Source organism: Rhododendron vialii, chromosome 13a (assembly GCF_030253575.1).
Source record: "Rhododendron vialii isolate Sample 1 chromosome 13a, ASM3025357v1".
Taxonomy (NCBI): domain Eukaryota; kingdom Viridiplantae; phylum Streptophyta; class Magnoliopsida; order Ericales; family Ericaceae; genus Rhododendron; species Rhododendron vialii.
The window spans coordinates 1,770,971-1,789,448 of NC_080569.1; the positions used below are offsets into that span (position 1 = coordinate 1,770,971).

The 18,478-nt window shown below is 36.5% G+C and overlaps 1 protein-coding gene across 4 annotated transcripts; it reads left to right on the plus strand.

Moving 5' to 3' along the window:
- Positions 1-1,611: 1,611 nt before the first annotated feature.
- On the plus strand, positions 1,612-18,192 carry LOC131315147 (bifunctional 3-dehydroquinate dehydratase/shikimate dehydrogenase, chloroplastic-like). Of its 4 annotated transcripts, none has more exons than XM_058344228.1 (11): positions 1,612-2,286; positions 7,116-7,230; positions 8,604-8,822; positions 9,291-9,631; positions 10,710-10,773; positions 11,364-11,472; positions 11,766-11,915; positions 12,002-12,150; positions 12,267-12,429; positions 12,556-12,608; positions 13,673-14,261. In XM_058344228.1, the coding sequence occupies exons 1-10, from the start codon at positions 2,081-2,083 to the stop codon at positions 12,597-12,599; spliced, it is 1,560 nt and encodes a 519-aa protein (XP_058200211.1). In that variant the 5' UTR covers positions 1,612-2,080; the 3' UTR covers positions 12,600-12,608; positions 13,673-14,261. The 4 variants fall into 4 exon arrangements, with proteins under 4 accessions (XP_058200211.1, XP_058200213.1, XP_058200215.1 ...); XM_058344230.1 differs by lacking the exon at positions 13,673-14,261 and adding an exon at positions 16,340-18,192 and having other exon boundaries at positions 1,986-2,286; XM_058344232.1 differs by lacking the exon at positions 13,673-14,261 and adding an exon at positions 17,773-18,192 and having other exon boundaries at positions 1,986-2,286.
- Positions 18,193-18,478: the final 286 nt, after the last annotated feature.

The window sequence follows — 18,478 nt, forward strand, 5'->3', positions numbered from 1 at the left end:
ATACGGGACACGGAAATTCTCAAAAAATCGAAGGGTACCAACAAAAGTTTTTATCGACCTATGGTGTTGGTGTATGTATTGAACTTTTGGCCCAGGACTTCTGAAATTATAGATATTTTACCCCGAAAAATCTATTAAAATTTATAAAATTTCCTTGTTATGCTCTCATGTGTGTCCTCGACGTGTTCCCGAATAAACAATATTATATAATTGGACATGTCACATGGTATGTCCCATAAGTGACCCTGTCTATTCACGGCACGTCGCATATACCCAAGTATCTTGACACAGATACGACAATCTTTAAAAATGTCGATACTGAAATTGGGGTACTAAAAGAACCCCGATTCAAAAATAGTGTGTATTTGGTAATGGTTTTGTCTTCCCCTTTGTTAATGTTTTTTTCTCATGTTTGTGTACGTATATAATTGATCATCACACTAGTTACTCCATATTATTCCCCACCCCCCAAACCAAAAAAGAAAAAAAAAACAAAGAAAGAAAGAAAGCTGTCATTCCTGGCTTGCTGTTTGTGGAATAATCATTCCGAGACTAATGGTTCTTAAATATTGCAAGCTTTCTTTACGGATGCAAGAACTAAATAATTCACTTATTTACGGCCCATCGTATACATCTTCTTATGGTAGCACTAGATAGGTATGCAGTGGTATGCAAAGAAGAATTCGAAACTTTTTTTTTTTTCCGGAAAAGAATTCGTAACTGGCAAGGGCTCAAACCACATGTATTTTTATATTGATAACAAAAGAGACGAGACAGTGTGTATACGATTGAGTAGACACCATTTAAATTTATATACACCCAACCTAAAAATAATTGACAAGAACTTGAAATTTATGGGGGGTTTTCACACGACAATTTTGAGATTTTTTTTCAACCGAGGTACTTGTAGTGGCCAATTCATAGAATTTTTTGAAATTAACTTGAAAAACTAGTAAAATATGCTTGAATATTTAGAGATGTGCAAGGACTGTGCATCCCCGCTCGAATATCTAGTACTACCTCCGTCCCAATTTACTTGTCCATGTTGTATTCTAACCGAATAAAAAAACTAGTTATATCTTTTAATTGGTAATGAATTTTATATCCAATATGAATCTTATTTAATAGATATCGATTTGTTCTATAATACAATATTTTCAAAATCACCTAAAATATTATAAATTACAAGTTATAATCAATTGAAAAGTGACACGAACTTCTAAAAGTGATAATTAAATTGAGATGGAGGGAGTAAAAAGTTACCTAGGTACGGATTGTGCCTTCAATAACTATGTAAGTACATTATCTCAGAAGGCCACAGAAGGCCAAAAACATTGGTTATCGACTCATGTGAGATGGGTCCCTTGTCAAGATTTCATCCAGAGTTATTGTGTTTCTTTAATAGGAGTACTTGAAAATTTGAATTTGAAATTTGGTGTCCAAAAAAAAAAGGTAACATAGAAAATTTACCATATTTTGCTTTTGACTTTTCAAAATGGACAAATAATATGAGACAATAAAAAACATGAAAGTGCCAAACATTTAGGGACGGAAGGAGTATGAAACTGTGCCCACGAATTCAATTGTATTTGTTCCCCAAGCTATTATGATCCCAATGCTCCTTCTATTTTTTCTTTCTAATTGGCGGAAGTCAGTAATGTTAGAATAGTTAGATTAACACTTTAGAGGGTGAGTTGAATTTTAGCCTCCTTTCTTTTAGCACGTACGTGCATTCCTGACGCCGTTGGGCCAAAGGTCTCTCGGCGAAAATGAATATTTTTTTTTTTACCTCGAAAGCACCACCAAGGGAAGTGAGATGGTGAGAAGATCCGACAAATAACTCTAAGGTTCTTACAAAAATGAGCTATACAGAAATATGTGGTAAATAAGGGTGTTAGGGCACCACGCGGCGGTGCCCAAATTAAACCACCAAATAATTAGTCACAATAACTGCCACATGAGTCTGGAGTGTGGACACGGGGGTTCTGTGTGCTTATATAAGGAAGTATGGCTATGTAATATAGGCACTCTGAAGTAAGTAAGCAGATATTCCTCTGCGTGTGTGTGTGTGTTGTGTAAAATGGTAAGGGCTAGGAGGAGTGATCTGTTGGTGTGCACAACATTAGACTGTGAGACTAAGGAAGAAATGGTGGCTTCAATGGAGAAAGCAAAGGAAGAAGGTGCAGATCTAGTGGAGCTTCACCTTGATTCCATGTCCTTCTCCCACATCTCAGAAGTTGAACAACTCTTGAGCCAAAGAACTCTCCCTGCCATTGTTTCTTTCAGGTTAGAGTTTTGCTTATTCTCTCTCTCTCTGCTCGTGTGTAATGCGAATTTTGGTTTTGCCGGTGAGGGTTCATGGGTGTGCGGTACTTCAAGACCACTGAATAATTACTCCCTATGGACGTGATTGATGATATGACTATTTAGTGCTCTTATAGCACCGCCATTGACATTTTACGGGCCTTTTCCGTCACACATTTATGCAAGACTTGGTGATACAAGTTATGCAAATATGTGGTGGAGAAGACCCTTAAAATATCATGTGACGGTGTTCCGGCCAAGAGCCAATAATAATTTCCCATAAAATAGAAGAAGGGTAGGTAGACCACTTCCAAGGACCTGGGGTGAGGCCGTGAGGGAACAAGACAAGTTGAGCTGAACCACCAGTTTGAACTCATCATCTATTTGATGATTCGGTGTATAAAGCAACACAGCTTTTCAGGTTTAAAGCAACACAGCTTTTTCCATTGTCACGGCATAGTCTACCAACCTACTAAAATGCCAAGACTACCCTTCATGTGTGCAAAAAAATCCAAAACGTACACGCTCACTTTGATAACTGAAAATTGGTCAGTAAATTTTTCTTTTATTATGAAAAGCATTACGTTTTTTTTGATTTTGAAGTATTTCTAAGGAATTGATTTTCACTCTACTTTTCTACATCCACACTCTTTTTGTCTTTTAGCAAAAAAATAAAAAAACATGCATTTTCAACACTAGCAAGTGGAAAAAGGGAGTGAAAATCAATTCCTTATTTCTATTTGCCAATTCACTCAGCCGTCAAACTAAAGTTTTTTTTTTTAAATCAAAACTTAAAATTGTTCGCTAAAATATTTTTTATCGTCCTTAAGTATGTTTGCTCAACCAATTGGGACTGATCAAGACTCTTACACCTTATTAGGAAGTTAGGAATTCGAATCTTCCACCCCTTATGAGTGATTTTATTTGTATTTATTGGATTATTTTCTCTCCCTAATGAATTTAGTAGTTGGGTTGAGTTTACAGTAATTGTGAAATTGTTGAAATTATAATGTCATATTGCTTGACAAAAAAAATGTTTGCTCACTGGAACAAGTGAGTTTGCTTCACACTTTTATTTTTTTAACAAACTTTCTGCTATGCACACAAACAACTTAGGTAGATATTGCGCATATGTTTTTTTTGTGAGGCCCACCTCAAGTCGACAAAGATGATCCGAATTGCTCATGTATTTTAAAATAATTTTTGAGGGTTTTTTAAAAAATTAGCTCAATCGGATACCGGTAGGTATTTTTTCATAATTCGTATGTTCTTGTTAGAAATGCACATCTTTGACTAATCTGATGATTAAAGAAACTCCAAACACAAGCTAAGCTTTCTATTTTTATTGGGTAAATTTCACTGACCTCCCCTGAGGTTTCTGACACAAACAGAAACCTCCCCTGAGGTTTCTGAAATCTCAGTAACCTCCCTTACTTTTGCTGACATTACCAAAAGTCCCCCTTCAGTTAATTTAACCTTTATTGGCGTTAACTATTGTGATAAAATGACATATATGCCCTCTACTTGTATTTCCATTTGCCCTCTACTGAATAATTCTTCCCCTTTGCAAAGAAATCCAACGGAAATTGCCGATTTGGATGCTGGCATAAGCAAAGAACATAATGGGATAGAAATAATTAAACCTCACTTGGGTGGGTTTGGATTAAAAAATTAAGAGTGACTTTTTTTTTTGTCTTTATTTAAAAAAATCGCATTTATTAGTTTTACTTCAAATTTTTGACTTATTGCTTTGTCTCGACGAAAGGAATCAAAAAAGTAAAAATAAAATTGATCGGAAGTCTTAATTTTTCTAAGAAAGAAAAAAAGTAAGTCAAAAAGACAGTTTTTTTGATTTTTTTTTTTTTGTCTTTTAAAGAAAATTATGAGTTGCGATTAAAAGTTTATACTTTTTTTATTCCTTTCGCTAAGAGGAATCAATGAGTTACAAAAAAATTGACGCAAAACTAATAAATGCAAAAAATTATTTGAATAGAGAAAAAAAAAAGTTACTCCCGACTTTTTAATCCAATTGTGCTCTTATTCTGCATACGCAATTACTACTCGAATGAAATAAACATACACACATTTTTATATAAATCGGGTGAATTATTCTTTTCCGGTGAATGGAGTGAGCAGCATGCGAAATTGGTAAAATAAGGATAAAAATTGGTTGCGCTGTGGCAAAATTGGGTGCGGCGGTTTTGGGCACTTTTTACGAAGGGGCATTGGGTGGTGATAAGGTGATGGAAGAGGTTTCTGGAGGTTTACAATTTATGCTGGGTTAGAGGTTTTGAGGGGCTCATTGTCTATATTGAACAAGAAAAATGGATAGAATTGCTCAATACAACAAGTTCATATTCTAGAATTTCTTATTGAAGACATTTTAGATTTTTTTAAATAACTAAGGTGTTCGGGCTAACTTAAGTGCACCTCGAATAATTCTGGGAGCCGAATCCTACCGCCCATTTGCAGGGAGCCCAACTAAAGGTAGAAATGGGTGGTCCGAAAATAGTTGATTGCACTTGAGAGATTTCAAACTTGAGACTCTAGAAAGGAGCAAACTCCTAAGTCTCAAATCTTGACTACCAGGCTAACTCCTTAGGGTTTAAAACATTTTAGTTTTGTGTTCAATTTTTTTAGATTATTAGTTTATATCAAGCAAAGAAATAAAAAAATTTAAAAATAGGAACTAAAGTTGAAAGAATTAGAATAACAAAACATAATTCTACAAAAAAATATTTTTCTTTGTTTATGTCCTTAGTCAACTTTTAAAAGTCTGTTAAAAAAAACTTTTAAAAGGTTTTGATCATAATTTTTTACATTTTATGTTTCTCTTGTTGAAATGAATAAAAAATCCATCAAAAATTGATGCAAAACTACTAAGACAAAAAAATATTTGAACAAAGACCAAAAAAATCCAAAAGAATTATTATGGCAAACTACACCTTAGTTTATTTTACAAAGTAACTAAAGAATTTGTTATTTTTCTTTTTTGAGCTTATTAATATAGTCATTATTATAAATATTTTCAATTAAATATTTGCATTTGAAATAGAATAATTGATAGATTCATATGCTTCCTATCTAATATCCAAAATAAGTCGGCTTCATTGCGGCAAAATTAGAATTTGAATTGTAATATGGGTGGAAGAACACATGAGTTTAGAAGATTTAGAGGTCAAAGGGCATTTTTGGCAGTTCAAGGCACATATTATGACATCATCAGCAAATTTTGTTAGCATATGTAACGGCTGGTAACAGAAGGGGGACTTTTGGTAATGTCAGCAAAAGTAAGGGAGGTTACTGAGATTTCAGAAACCTCAGGGGAGGTTAGTGAAATTTACCCATTTTTATTTTATTTTTTATGGAAAAAGGAACTCCCATAAGACGTGAGAAAAATTCAGCCACCTATCTAGCTAACTGGAGAATCAAAAGGAGAGGGAAAAAGAAGCAGCAAGAACTCTTTTGCATAAAGCTAAGGGAAAAAAAAAGAAATTGATTTTCACACTTCCTTTTTATCTAAATGCATTTTTTGTTTTTGTTTTGTAGTGAAGTGAAATTACATAATTACCTTTTTAATGTGTGAAGGAAAAAATATATGAATGACAATTTTGTAATTCTATATAAATGAAGATAAAAAAATGAAATACACTTAGTCAAAAGAGAAGTACAAAATCAATTAAAAAACCCACCATAACGGCAAATAATAGCAAAAAGTTATATGTAAGCTTAATTTTGAAGAACCCGCCACCTATTTGAATGGCAATTTGGTTATTATTAGACCTAACAAACTAAAGTCAAATTGGCTATAAAAATTTACTTACCAAAAACAAAAGTCAAATTTAAGTTAAGTTTTGTTATTACTTGCAAAATTGAGGTCACAATTGTAAAAGTACTTTGCATTACGTCAGCTGCGGTGAGGTTCCTTTTGGGACCCACATAGAGGGTGTTCCAACTGAATAGTAAAAAGAACTTTTAGAAAAAAAAGGTTTTTCAAGCTCAGAAATAATGTGTTTACGTAAATATTTTTCCTAATAATATGGATCTTGTTTGATAGATCTCATCGAGATCATTTAAACGGTGCAAAAAAAATTAAAAAAATATTTTTCATTTTCATTATATTTGAACTTGAAAAACCTTCTTTTTGTAAAAGTTCTTTTTACTGTAGAGTTGGAACGGCACCATAGCCACATGCATGCACCATTTGCGTTGATGATTTATTACTACTGTGTATTTTATCGTGTGGAGCCCACTTTTGAATGATTTATGATTTTATATATATATATATATATATATATATAAATACACACTTCCTCCATCTTATTTTATTTGTCAAATCTTTTGAACGATACACTTCTTCCATCTTATTTTATTTGTCAAATCTCTAAAATTCAATTTTTAGGAAACACAATGATTATACATGAAAAGATACAACTTTCCATATTTATTCTCAACTTTTTAAATGTGGAGCCCACATTTATTTCATATAAGCCCAAGATATTTTTCAAACGACCAATGAGAGCTGAAAGTTTTTTTTTTTTTTTTTGCCACGGCGATATACATCGGCGGGATTAGTGGGGGTGTTAGAGTTAGCACGGGGAGACCAGAAGCTATCCATAGCCCTGGTCCCCTAAAGGGTCTGCCCTCTGTGGGGCTCGAACCCAAGACCTTCCACAAAGGAGAGACAATGACTGACTAACTGCACTAAGCAGTGGTTGTCGAGAGCTGAAAGTTGACAAATATATTAAGGGACACAGGGTTAAAACCGGAAATAATCTAACTTTCTGAAATTCGGCGTTTTCTTTTGACAGGCTTAATTCGTCTAGGAAATTAAGCAGAGGAGGAGAGTGCAGGAGGAGTAGGTGCTTGCAAGTTCTGAAACTGGCTGTCCAACTAGATGTCGAATTCGTCGAAATTGATCTCGAGGTTAGTTACCCCAATTCGTATGTCTGAGCGAACTTATGCGCACGTCAATGAATCAGGGTTCAATCACACCGTCCATTAGCACGGGGAGCCAATTTAAAGCTGGAGCGATGCTCCGTATGGACTGGCCCAACCGAGTATATGTGGACAAATTTACGATTATGGTCCTGTGTGTCTATTTTTGGTGACTACAAGGGTTGAAATCGCTTGATTTTCTTTGGGTCACTCGAAATTTTTTCACTTTGATGAATTCACTTCACTTCATAACTCAGTTCCATGTTTCTTTAAGTTCTTTGAATCAGTCATGGCAATCGTATATTGGTATTGTGTGCAAATAATGTGTGTTTGTGTGTGGAAGTATTCAACCTATGGTTGAATCATAGTGAAAGCTGGGATTCAACCAGTCCTAGAAGGCACTAAGAAGCTTTGAGTTATTGGGACAAAGCTTCAGTTTGAGTTTGTCTGTGCCATCTACATTTTGTAGGGTTTGACAAGTAAGAACATTCACGAAAAAAAATTAGCTTTATTGAACATAGGTAGCTCCATAGACAAAACAGATTTGTGAAGAAAATAATGAATGGACGAAATATGATTTGAAGCTTGAACTGTGTTATCTATTTTGTTACACAATTTTACCACACATGTACGAATCAGCCTACATGCACCTCGACTAATCTTGAAGAACTAATTCCATCGCCTACTAGCGGGGGCTCAATTAAAGCCAAGGCAAATCTCCATATAGACTTCCCAATAAGAGGTGATAGCACCTGAGAGGTTTTGAACCTGAGATCTTGGGAGGGAGCAAACCCCTGAATCCAAGCCAACCCATTTGGGTTTTTTGTTACACAAATTTGTTTTGTTTATGTAGCTATAGGTGTCCGATCAAACTAGTTTTTTTACATGAATAATCTATTTGACAAACTCTACAACGTCAATAAGTATTCAGGATGTTCCCCGCACCTGAAATTTTGGACACATATCGTGACATCTTCGAAATTAAGGTTCGGAAGTTCTGGCACTTGGACACGCATTCTGATACCCTTACCTGATAGTAATACTCCTATCCGAGTTCAAGTAACATAGGATCCGTCTCATTTTTGTGGATTGTTTTATCGGATTTGATAATTTACATTCCATCAAAACAACAATAACAGAACCGATGTAGTCTCCAATCATTGGGGGTATGAGCGGGGGAGGATTGGAGACAGACGTAACATTTGGCAATATGCACAAAGTAGCTGCTATCAGAATACCACTACCTGTTTTACATTCCATCAAAGCATTCTTCCAAAACCTCTTACCTTTTTACTTTACCTTCATCTTCTTAGAGCTAATAGCCTACTATGCACTCTTTGATTCTGTCTGTTACTATCCAGGTGGCTCTTGACCTTGGCATAACCGACTTTCTCAATGAGCGTTCCAATAGCAAAATAATTGTATCAAGCTATCTTAACGGTGGAAGACCTTCAAAAGAGAAACTTGGTAACCTGATTGCATGCCAGCAATCTACGGGAGCAGATGTCATCAAGCTTGTGGTTGATGTGGTTTATATTACTGATGTAGCTCCACTTTTCCATATGCTCACCCATTGTCAGGTACTTGTTATCACCACTAGGCAAATTAGAGAACCAAAATTCTACTTAAGGTATGCTTGCTCAGCCAACTTCTAAATGATTTGCTGCAGTGTCTTTGATTGTTAGGTATAGTGCTTTCCATGTGATTTTAAACCTTTCCGGCCAAATTTGTTGTCGAACACAACATCAAATCAGATCTTACAAAGCAATTTTTTCTCTTGATGCTTTTTTTTTTCCATCTGAAAGCTACTTCATTTTGATTTTAATTGGCATTCCATCTGGCATCCACCTTTGATACGCTTCAGCAGGTGGTATCATGATCCCATTTTTTTGACTTATGCTGATGGTTTGCTCCTTCCATTATGGTTTTGTCCACTGTTGTTTCCTCTCTCACCTCTACAATTTTTGACTTCTCATAACTGGAGTTCGTAATTACTTTCATTCGTATAGTAGCATAATGTAGTCAACTTATGTTAGGTCTACCTGCAGGTACCGCTAATTGTTAGAGCAGTTGGTGATAGAGGTCTTATAAGTCAACTGTTGGGGCCAAAATTTGGTGCGTTTTTAGTCTGTGGATCTCTAGGAGGCACATCCACACCCGGATTGCCACCTATTGTCAGCATCAAACAAGTTTACAAACTTGAACATATAAATGCAAATACAAAAGTATTTGGCGTCATCTCAAATCCAGTAGGCCATAGCAAAGGCCCTCTTCTGCATAACCCTGCCTTTAGACACACAGGATATAATGGAATTTATGTTCCAATGCTTGTCGATGATATCAAGGAATTCTTCAGGGTCTATTCAGGCACTGACTTTGCCGGATTCAGGTATGTAACCACTTTATTACAGTAGAGACGGGAACGTTTTTTTGCTTTTGTATGTAAACATTGTTTCTTTTTTCATGCAAATAAAAGAAAAGACTTGAAATTTACAAAGTTTTTTTTTATCATGCCTTGAATCCCCTATTCTTCTTCATGCAACGACTTACAGAAAGGCACTTATAATCTTCCCAATCTTCTTCATATGAAGAGTTACAAAGATCCTTTTTTCTGGATAGTGGTAATTGGTTAGCAAGAGTACTTGAGTCGGTGAATGTTGCCTTTTACTTGAGTGATAAAATAGTTGCTTATGAATAGATATAGTATTCCATTTTATTCATGTCCTCGTGAATATTTCAGTTTATTCCTTTCTTCAACTTTCTTTTTTTCAATCGTAAATAATATCCTCTGCAAGCATGATTTTGTTTTTGAAAATCTTTTGTGATGGGCATCTGCTCATAGGCATAGCATGCTTCAGGAAACACATATATGAGCAATGATTCAACCTTCTTGAGAACTGTCACCGCATTGTATCCGAGGCACATAAAATTTTCTAATTTGGCTTGTTGATAATCTATGAAGCACCGACACCTCTAGAGGTCGAAGTATCGTAGTGTCGGACACGGGAACACGGCGGGGACATGTATGAGACACGCCACGTGGCGTGTCCCATATTTAACATAACGGCTGGGGACACTGATGGGGACATGGCAAGGGCCAAACTGTAATTTTTTTTAAAATTGGGGGTCAAATTGTAATTTTTGTTAAAAAATTTGGGGCCAAATTATAAATTTTTAAAAATTTCTGGGTGTCACACTATAATTATTTATTTATTTATATAAATAATAAATAAATAAATATACACGTGGCGTGTCCCCACTGTGTCCATGTCCCCATTTTTTTAGAATTCCCGTGTCCGTGCATCATAGTTGATAATTGATGGAACCAAATGTTGTTGGGTGCTACTATCTGCTAAGTTGATGCAAACCAAGGTCATAGAACTAGGGGTTCCTATTTAGAACCAATATAAACTTATTGAGTAGATTTTCTAATGCAAAGATTTGCTTTCCTTTGATTGGCCTTTTAGTGTTGGGATCCCGCATAAGGAAGCAGCAGTAGAGTGCTGTGATGAAGTCCATCCTCTTGCTAAGGTCTGACAATTTTGCTGTGCAGTTTTGTTAGTTTTTCAAACAGTTTCATAAGGCAAGCAATTTTGATCCCTTTCTTCAAATATGTTTTACCTGATGTCATTAACGAAGTTGAATGGATATCCATTACCCTGTTGGCATGAGTCATTGCTTTACTTCTTCTAGGATCGTATCATATGCCAAAAGATATAGCGTCTGAATGCAGGCATGTGATAAGTCTTCTGAAGCTCGTGTTTGCTTGGTTAAGTGAGCTTCCAATCCAATGGTGATGAGATTTACGTAAGATGAATCTAAGCCAAGCCTCTGTTGAGTTGTTGTGCCGTCGGTCAAATTTTATTCTCCTCATATTTTCTATCTTGATGAACATTGGGATTCCGTTGGCTGCAATTTTTCCCGCCTAAGACATGACACAATTCTATCATCAAGGTCAACTAACTACCATCTGGTTGAGTAAACTTTCTTCAAATCTAGGGTGATTCGGCAATTGGATGTGTAAATTTTTTGGCACAAAATGTAGGTTTTAGTTCCAGATGCAGTATATTTATGATTGTAGTGTCTAAGCTTTCTAAGCGGTGGCTTGCTTTGTCAATCAGTCCATCGGAGCTGTAAATACCATTATAAGGAGGCCTACTGATGGGAAGCTGGTTGGTTTCAATACGGATTGTGAGGCTTCTATAACTGCGATCGAGGATGCCTTGATAGGTACTGTGATTTATTTTAGAAGGACAGGATCTTGAATTGTATTGCATCTTTTGCGTTTCATGGAAGTTAACTGTAGTGCATCGCCATTGATTTACTGCTTTTGAACATGAGTGGTCTCTTTGGAAGAAAATTGTCTTAAAATTCAAGCATGCAATTTGATTATGAAGGAGTTGATTGCATCCGAGCTGATTTTGTCAAAGTTAGAAGAAACCCGAGTTAATAACATGTAAGTCCAATTCACAAGGTTTAAGGCACATGCTAAGAAGTTTATTTGCTTTTTGTGGGTTGAACAGAAAGACAAGTTGCCAATGGGGAAGCATTGCATACCTCTCCCATTGCTGGGAAAGTGTTTGTGTTGGTTGGAGCTGGAGGTGCTGGAAGAGCACTGGCTTTTGGTGCAAAAAACCGAGGGGCAAGGGTTGTTATTTTCAACCGCAATTTTGGTAAATGCAAAAGATTTCTGCCCGCTTAGGATTGATGTGGAGCAATTTTTTCTAGCTTTCTTGACTGTTTCTGTTCTTTTTGAAAGAGAGAGCAATGGCACTGGCGCAAGCAGTTTCTGGTGAAGCACTGCCATACGAATGTTTAGACACATTCTGTGCTGAGAATGGAATGATCCTCGCAAATGCTTCTGCTGTGGGCATGCAGCCAAATTGTGATCAAAGTCCTGTTTCCAAGGTTCTTTCTCTCTCTCTCTCTCTCTCTCTCTCTCTCTCTCTCTCTCTCTCTCACGCACACAAGGAATATGGTATGCGCACAAAATGAACGAGTTATCCTTCTTTCCCAAACTTTAGGAGGCATTGGGATCATATCAGCTGGTTTTTGATGCTGTATATACACCTAGAAACACTAGGCTCTTACGAGAAGCTGCAGAAGTGGGAGCCGTAGTGGTGAGCGGCGTTGAGATGTTCGTAAGGCAGGCTCTTGGTCAGTTCAAGTTGTTCACTGGTGGATTAGGTATATCCCCCTTCACCACATCATGAATTCTATAACAAGCAGGAAATGGAGGGTGTTTGTATGGATCTTGAGCAGGTTTTACATGATTCATGGTGTATTGACTTTTGTGATCTCACTGTTTTGCAGCACCAGAAGATTTCATGCGCCATACTGTTTTACAACAATTTTGATTGGTCAAGGTAATAATCACTAGAGAGTTATAGTATTTCGTTGTAAAGCAGTCATTCAAGTTTATGTTCAAGGTATGACAATTTGTAAATCCTTTCAGCAATTAATACCATATCTTTGGATGCCCAGAATGGGCCTGTTTGGTAGCCCTTTCTTTGGTAGCCCTTTCTTTTCAAATACTCCTAGAACACTGTCGTTAGAATGGTATCGTATCAATCTGAGGTTACCTTTTATTTTTAAATTGTGTTCCACTCGCCTTTTCTTTTAATTTTTCAAAATTGTTTTCCTCGTTTTAGAAGGACAGAAGCATTTCAAAATATTGCAGTAGATGAGTAATATGAGACCAAATAATCGATTAGAAGTCAATTCATCAAAAAAGAAAACGAGAAGCTATGCGTAAGTTTATAAAAAGTTACGGTATCAATAAATCCATCACCTTAGGTTAGTGTACCACAAGTAATAGAAAACCATGACGAGAAGAACAATAAAATCTCGCACTTTGCAAAGGATTGACCCCTTGACCTCTACTTTGGAGCGTACATGGATGCAAATTGAGCTACCTCATGAGTTATAACACCCCCAAAAGATGATACCTCATGAGCTGCCTCATGAGTTTTTTCTTGGTTTAGTTTGATCATTCCACCAGATTAGTCTTCTCATACATATTGAAAAGGTAAATGCCAAGCACTTCCTATTACAAAGCCATTCAATACCAATAGAGCCCCAAGTCCTTGCCCTGCATCTTGGGTTATGGGAAAAAAGAAATGAAAAAAACAGAACACCAACAACAGCAACTAGGTACAAATTCAACCTTTGCAACTAGGCACAACCAATAAAACAAATCAAACGACAGCTAGTTTGGAAATCTGGAAAACCAAAGGAAACGAAAAAAAAGTAAAGAAAAGAAAAGGAAACGAAAACCACTAAGCAGAACAAAAGACTTTTTTCTTTTTCTTTTTTATCAGTGATATACACGTTTTAGTGTATATTACATCGCTTAAATTAGTACTTTGTTAGAACTATTTTATACAGTATTATAATAATCTTATTTTTAGTTGTATTTTTATGTTTGCAGGTATTAAATAAGGTTGCTTAATAAATTGGAACCTAGAGAGGAAACAATAAGTAATAAACATGGAGCAATTAGGAGCAAACATTCCTGCAGCTCAAGTGGCAAACTTGCATTAGCTAAACACAGAAGGTCCTTCTAGAAGTCACATTTTTGATGAAAGGAAGATGAAAGTGCAAAGTACCGAATAGTTTTCTCCAATTACACCACCATGAGGAGCACAGGATAATTCTCCTCCTGCGTACAAGACAACTGTGCCATCCTGAGACCCATAATTTTCCTTTACTCTGATACTCTCTCCATCTGTTATTTCTCTTCCCAATTTTTCCCACATCTCCCATTACTCTTTCTTCATTCAATTCTATCCTTTTTCCCAACTACATTTGCTCTTCTCAAGGAGGCATCTTGGAGATCTTTAAAAAGAGGAGTGTACGTAGGAGAGGGGAGGAGGAGACCAGAGAAAAATCGTACTCCATTTTCTATTTTTAATTTTGTTTTTGCTTTTCTTATTCTTTGATAGTTGTGATCAAAGAAATCAAGGAAGACAATTGCTTGTAAGTTGATTTATGCATTTTAAAAAAGTTGCTTTCGATTATTGTCTCTCATTTCAATTATGAGTAGCTAAATTAGTTGTTGGGACTAGGATGAAATTACATGCTTAAATATCTATTTTATTTATGTGACTTAATTTCTCCAAACAAAAGCATGGTTTAAATCGTTAAGAGTCCTTCTTGTTCTCTTGCCTATTTTTCATCGAACAATTAAAATTGGATTTTCATTGTGTTTTGTTGGATTCAATTTATGATTTGTGAAAAACGGATATAAATTGTGTTTTGATGGATTCAATGAATGTTTTGATTTTATACATCTGTTTGGCAAAAGAAGAACTAAAATAGTAAAAGCTAAGAAAAAGAGTTGTCTTGTATATTTTCCACAATAAAAGAGCTTTGCTGCCAACTTATTGTGTAGAGAAATTGGAGAATTGAGAAACATAAATATTATGGATATGATGAATGTAATGGATTCCAATGCCCTAATATTTTTATCATCACTTTTAGTACTTTTAATTCTTGTAGGTTTATTTTTCTCAACCCAAACAAAATATTGTTGAACTAGATTAGGAAATTTAATTTGAGATTCTTAGAGTTATTTAACTGCGTTCTATCCGTAATAGATCCGTAATAGTCCCTGTGGGTTCGACCTCGCACTTACTAAACTATACTTTGGTACGATTCGTGCACTTACGAGTACAGTAAAATTTATCACAACAATCAGCAAAGAAAGAATTTCCAGCAGAACAAAAGACTTAAAAGGAGATGAACCCCAGAGGGAGACTAACTCCTCCTCCCTAGACACTCAGAGCTGCCTATTAAAAGGGATATTCATCCCCTCCTCCAAGAACAAAACTAGCATTTGCTACCATCCTCAATCGTAGCCAAAACAGCTGCCGGTTAAGAAACACGAACATGTCTCCAGCCTCACCTCACTTCTCTATTACAAGACTAGATCATCAATAGAATGAAAAGGTTTGCAAGTTGTTCTTTTGCTCTTTCTATCTTGGCATTGGCATCACGGATGTGAAAAGTAGTCTTTCATCATCAAAGAGGAAAATTCTAACTCATTGTTTGGTGCTTTATTCCACTGATAAAAGCTGATCTTTTCAGATGGTAAGAGAGAAAAAGGATAGAAACTAAGCCCCCATGCCCATGAAGTACAGTCAGTCATGGATCCCAGGTTCTTTAGGTGTCAGCTTTCCCTTTCATACTTCAAGAGTACTCACAGCTTGAGAATAGTGCTTACTAAGATGATGATGATGTGTTCTATCGACCATTAATTCAGCAATCAGATAGAGCAAGGTTGAGAATTTTGGAGTGGGAATGGATTTTAGCACGCCGTTTATACCCCAAAATGCACTCTCTTTTTTCTCTTTATGCATGTGACTTTACAGTCATTCATACAGTGAATAAAAACCAAAAGAAAGTGCATCTGAGTAAAAGGGGAGTGTGAAAAAATCAATTCCCTTGTGGAGTTGCACTATAACACAAACGACTAGTTTAGGTCTTCTTCCTCTTCCCCAAACCAGACTATCCACTACTATCATGTCACTTTTCTTGACTACACATCTGCAGGTTTACTGTAAATATATCCAAACAACATTAATCTATTTTCTCTCAACTTATCTTCTATAGGTACAACTCCTTCCGTCTCACGCGTAGTTTTGTTTTCAATTCTATCACTCTTAGTCTTACCACATATCCACCTCAACATCCTCATTTCATCATCTTACTCACTTGTTGCTTCTTTTTAGGCCAACACTCTGTTTCAGACATGGCTGGTCAGATAGCAATTTTGAAAAATTTTCTTTTGAATTTGTTAGGTATTCTTTGATCACACAATACACCAGAAGTGGCTCTCCACTTGAGCCACCCAACTTGGATCCGAAGGGTTATATCATCCGTAATCTCTCCATCCTTGCTAAAAATTAAACATAAATACCCAAAATGCTCACTTTTTGGTATCTCTTGATCCAAATCCTCATTTCCTCTGTCTGATCACTTCTATTGTCACTAAACTTACAGTGCATAAACTCAGTTTTGCTACTACTTATTCCAAATCTTTTGGACTCTAATGCTTCTCTCTAAATTTCTAATTTAGCATTAACCCCCCTTGTAGTTTCATCCACTAAGACAATATCATCAGCTAACAACATATATACCACGGAATATCATCTTGAATATGTCTAGTCAGCTCATCCATAACTAAGGCAAAAAGGTAAGGGCTCAAAGCTGACCTTTGGTGTAGTCCTATCGTAATTGGGAATTCACTTGTTTCTCATACTGGCGATCTAATGGTAGTGACATTTTATTCTAATCCCTCCGTAAACTTTTCCTACTCCTCTGTCGTGCATTAAAAACACTTTTACCTTACTAAGCATAACAAGGACATCACAATTCACAACCAGAAAAAAATAGGTTTCGCACGTCCTTTCTTCTGATCAGACAACTGAAACATACTTGAGTTAACTTGTTAGAGGGTCAAATCAGGGATCACATTAAGCAACAAACATGATGAATCAAAGGCAAACGTTAGAGGCCAATGACCTCACATATCAATAGCACAAGTCATGCAATCAAATAGAGTAATAGATTTGTCCGATAAGCAGAAGTAAAATGTTAGCCAGGTGATCTGGGTGGTGATAACATTGTAGTCTGTGATACCAAAACACGTTAGAGCAACATATGCAACGAAGACCTAGTATCAGGAAAATGTTCAATATATTCCTCGAAAAGTCATACCAAAAACACATTGGCTCCATTATTCAGATAGGAGATAGGCTTTCAATAAAGGGAAAAGCACTAACATAACCATTGTGCACCAAGTCATGAAGCACATTCCATGTCTTCCGCTTTAGATTATAGGAAACGATCTTCTTTGGAATAGCTAATACGAGTGTGAAATCATTTTCCTTTTCTCCCTTCACAACAAACAGAACTTTAACTTCCCACTTAGATTCGTTTTTTATCTCAGGGTTTTCAAGTATTAATGGCCTAAGATCGACCCGGCATTTCACCATCCAACCACGGTAATCCTTGTCCATCTCAGGGATTTGTAATCCCGCAGCATACCTCAAACAAGACTGAATAAGAATCAAACTGCCACCACTTTCTCCAAAAAACTTAATCTCCAGAGTACGAATTTGGGGAGTTGGAGGGTTCGGCATTACTGTCATCTCCTCTGTATTGAGGTCGAATCTCCAGAGACCATTGTCATGGATTAATAAATGGAATGCTCCATTCCAGTAGATACCGCCTCCACGATACCTTTGTTTTGGGAAAACCTTATTCCTACATTTTCTCTGAGAGCAGTAGACATCGAGCTCAAAAGGGAGTCGAAGCACATGCCTAAACAACAAAACTTTGTAGTGAGGTGATTTTGAAGGATCAAAAGCCAAATAAGCATGCCAGGAAGCCGCTGCGTAAAGTCTACGATTGTATGACTCAAATGGATGCGAAATAGGAAGTATTGTGTATTGCTTTGTGGTCGGATTACAGATAATGTATTGCCGTCCCTTACCATAACAACTGACTGGGAAGTGACTATCACAGTACAACAGTAAGCCGTTGCAGGAGCATACAGCCGTAGTAGTTCTAGGAGGTTTTCCGATACCATCGAGGAAGGAGGAGAGAGACGGGAAACTGAGGCGGCCGCCGTGGAGGGAGACGGAGACGGGTGTTCCTTCGCTGTTGAAATAAAAGGCTGAGATGGAGGGTCTAGGGTTTCGGATGGAGTGGTCGGCGGCAAAGTGGGAGTCGGAGAGGAGAGATAGCTAGTGCTTGGACACGATTTTGAATCGGATTGTGTGTGTCGCGGGCAGCCGTAGAAGGATCTGTGTGAGGAGATCGACGTTGTTGGCAATTGACTCCGCCGCCGGTGTGATTTCCGACGGAGTGACGTTGAGAATCGCCTTTCTTCTTCTTGCTTCCCTATTCATTTTGCACTTGGTTTACAACTGATTACGGCGGAAGGGATTAGAGAGTGATCATCAATTTGATACTAGACCTTAAAAAAGGGTTTCGTTTAGTCATAAATTAATTAATAAAGTGCTGTTTGGGTTGGCTTTGATATGGTTATGGGCTTCTATGTGTTCTTGTAAAGTTATCAGAGTGTTCTTAGTGGGTATTAATTATTAAAACACGTCATTGGCCGTCATTTTTTCAACTTATAAATAAATCTGAAACTTATTTTGATATTTTATTTCTCGTAAGTTTATTTTTTTAGTTTTTCATTGTAATTTTTGAGATTAATCGTTTA

Bases quoted from the DNA above. Each gene is read 5' to 3' on its own strand.
- LOC131315147 (XM_058344228.1), top strand. From the start codon at position 2,081: ATGGTAAGGGCTAGGAGGAGTGATCTGTTGGTGTGCACAACATTAGAC. The intron at 11,473-11,765 runs GTACTGTGATTT...TGGGTTGAACAG, and splicing joins GATCGAGGATGCCTTGATAG to AAAGACAAGTTGCCAATGGG. The intron at 12,151-12,266 runs GTTCTTTCTCTC...CCCAAACTTTAG, and splicing joins ATCAAAGTCCTGTTTCCAAG to GAGGCATTGGGATCATATCA.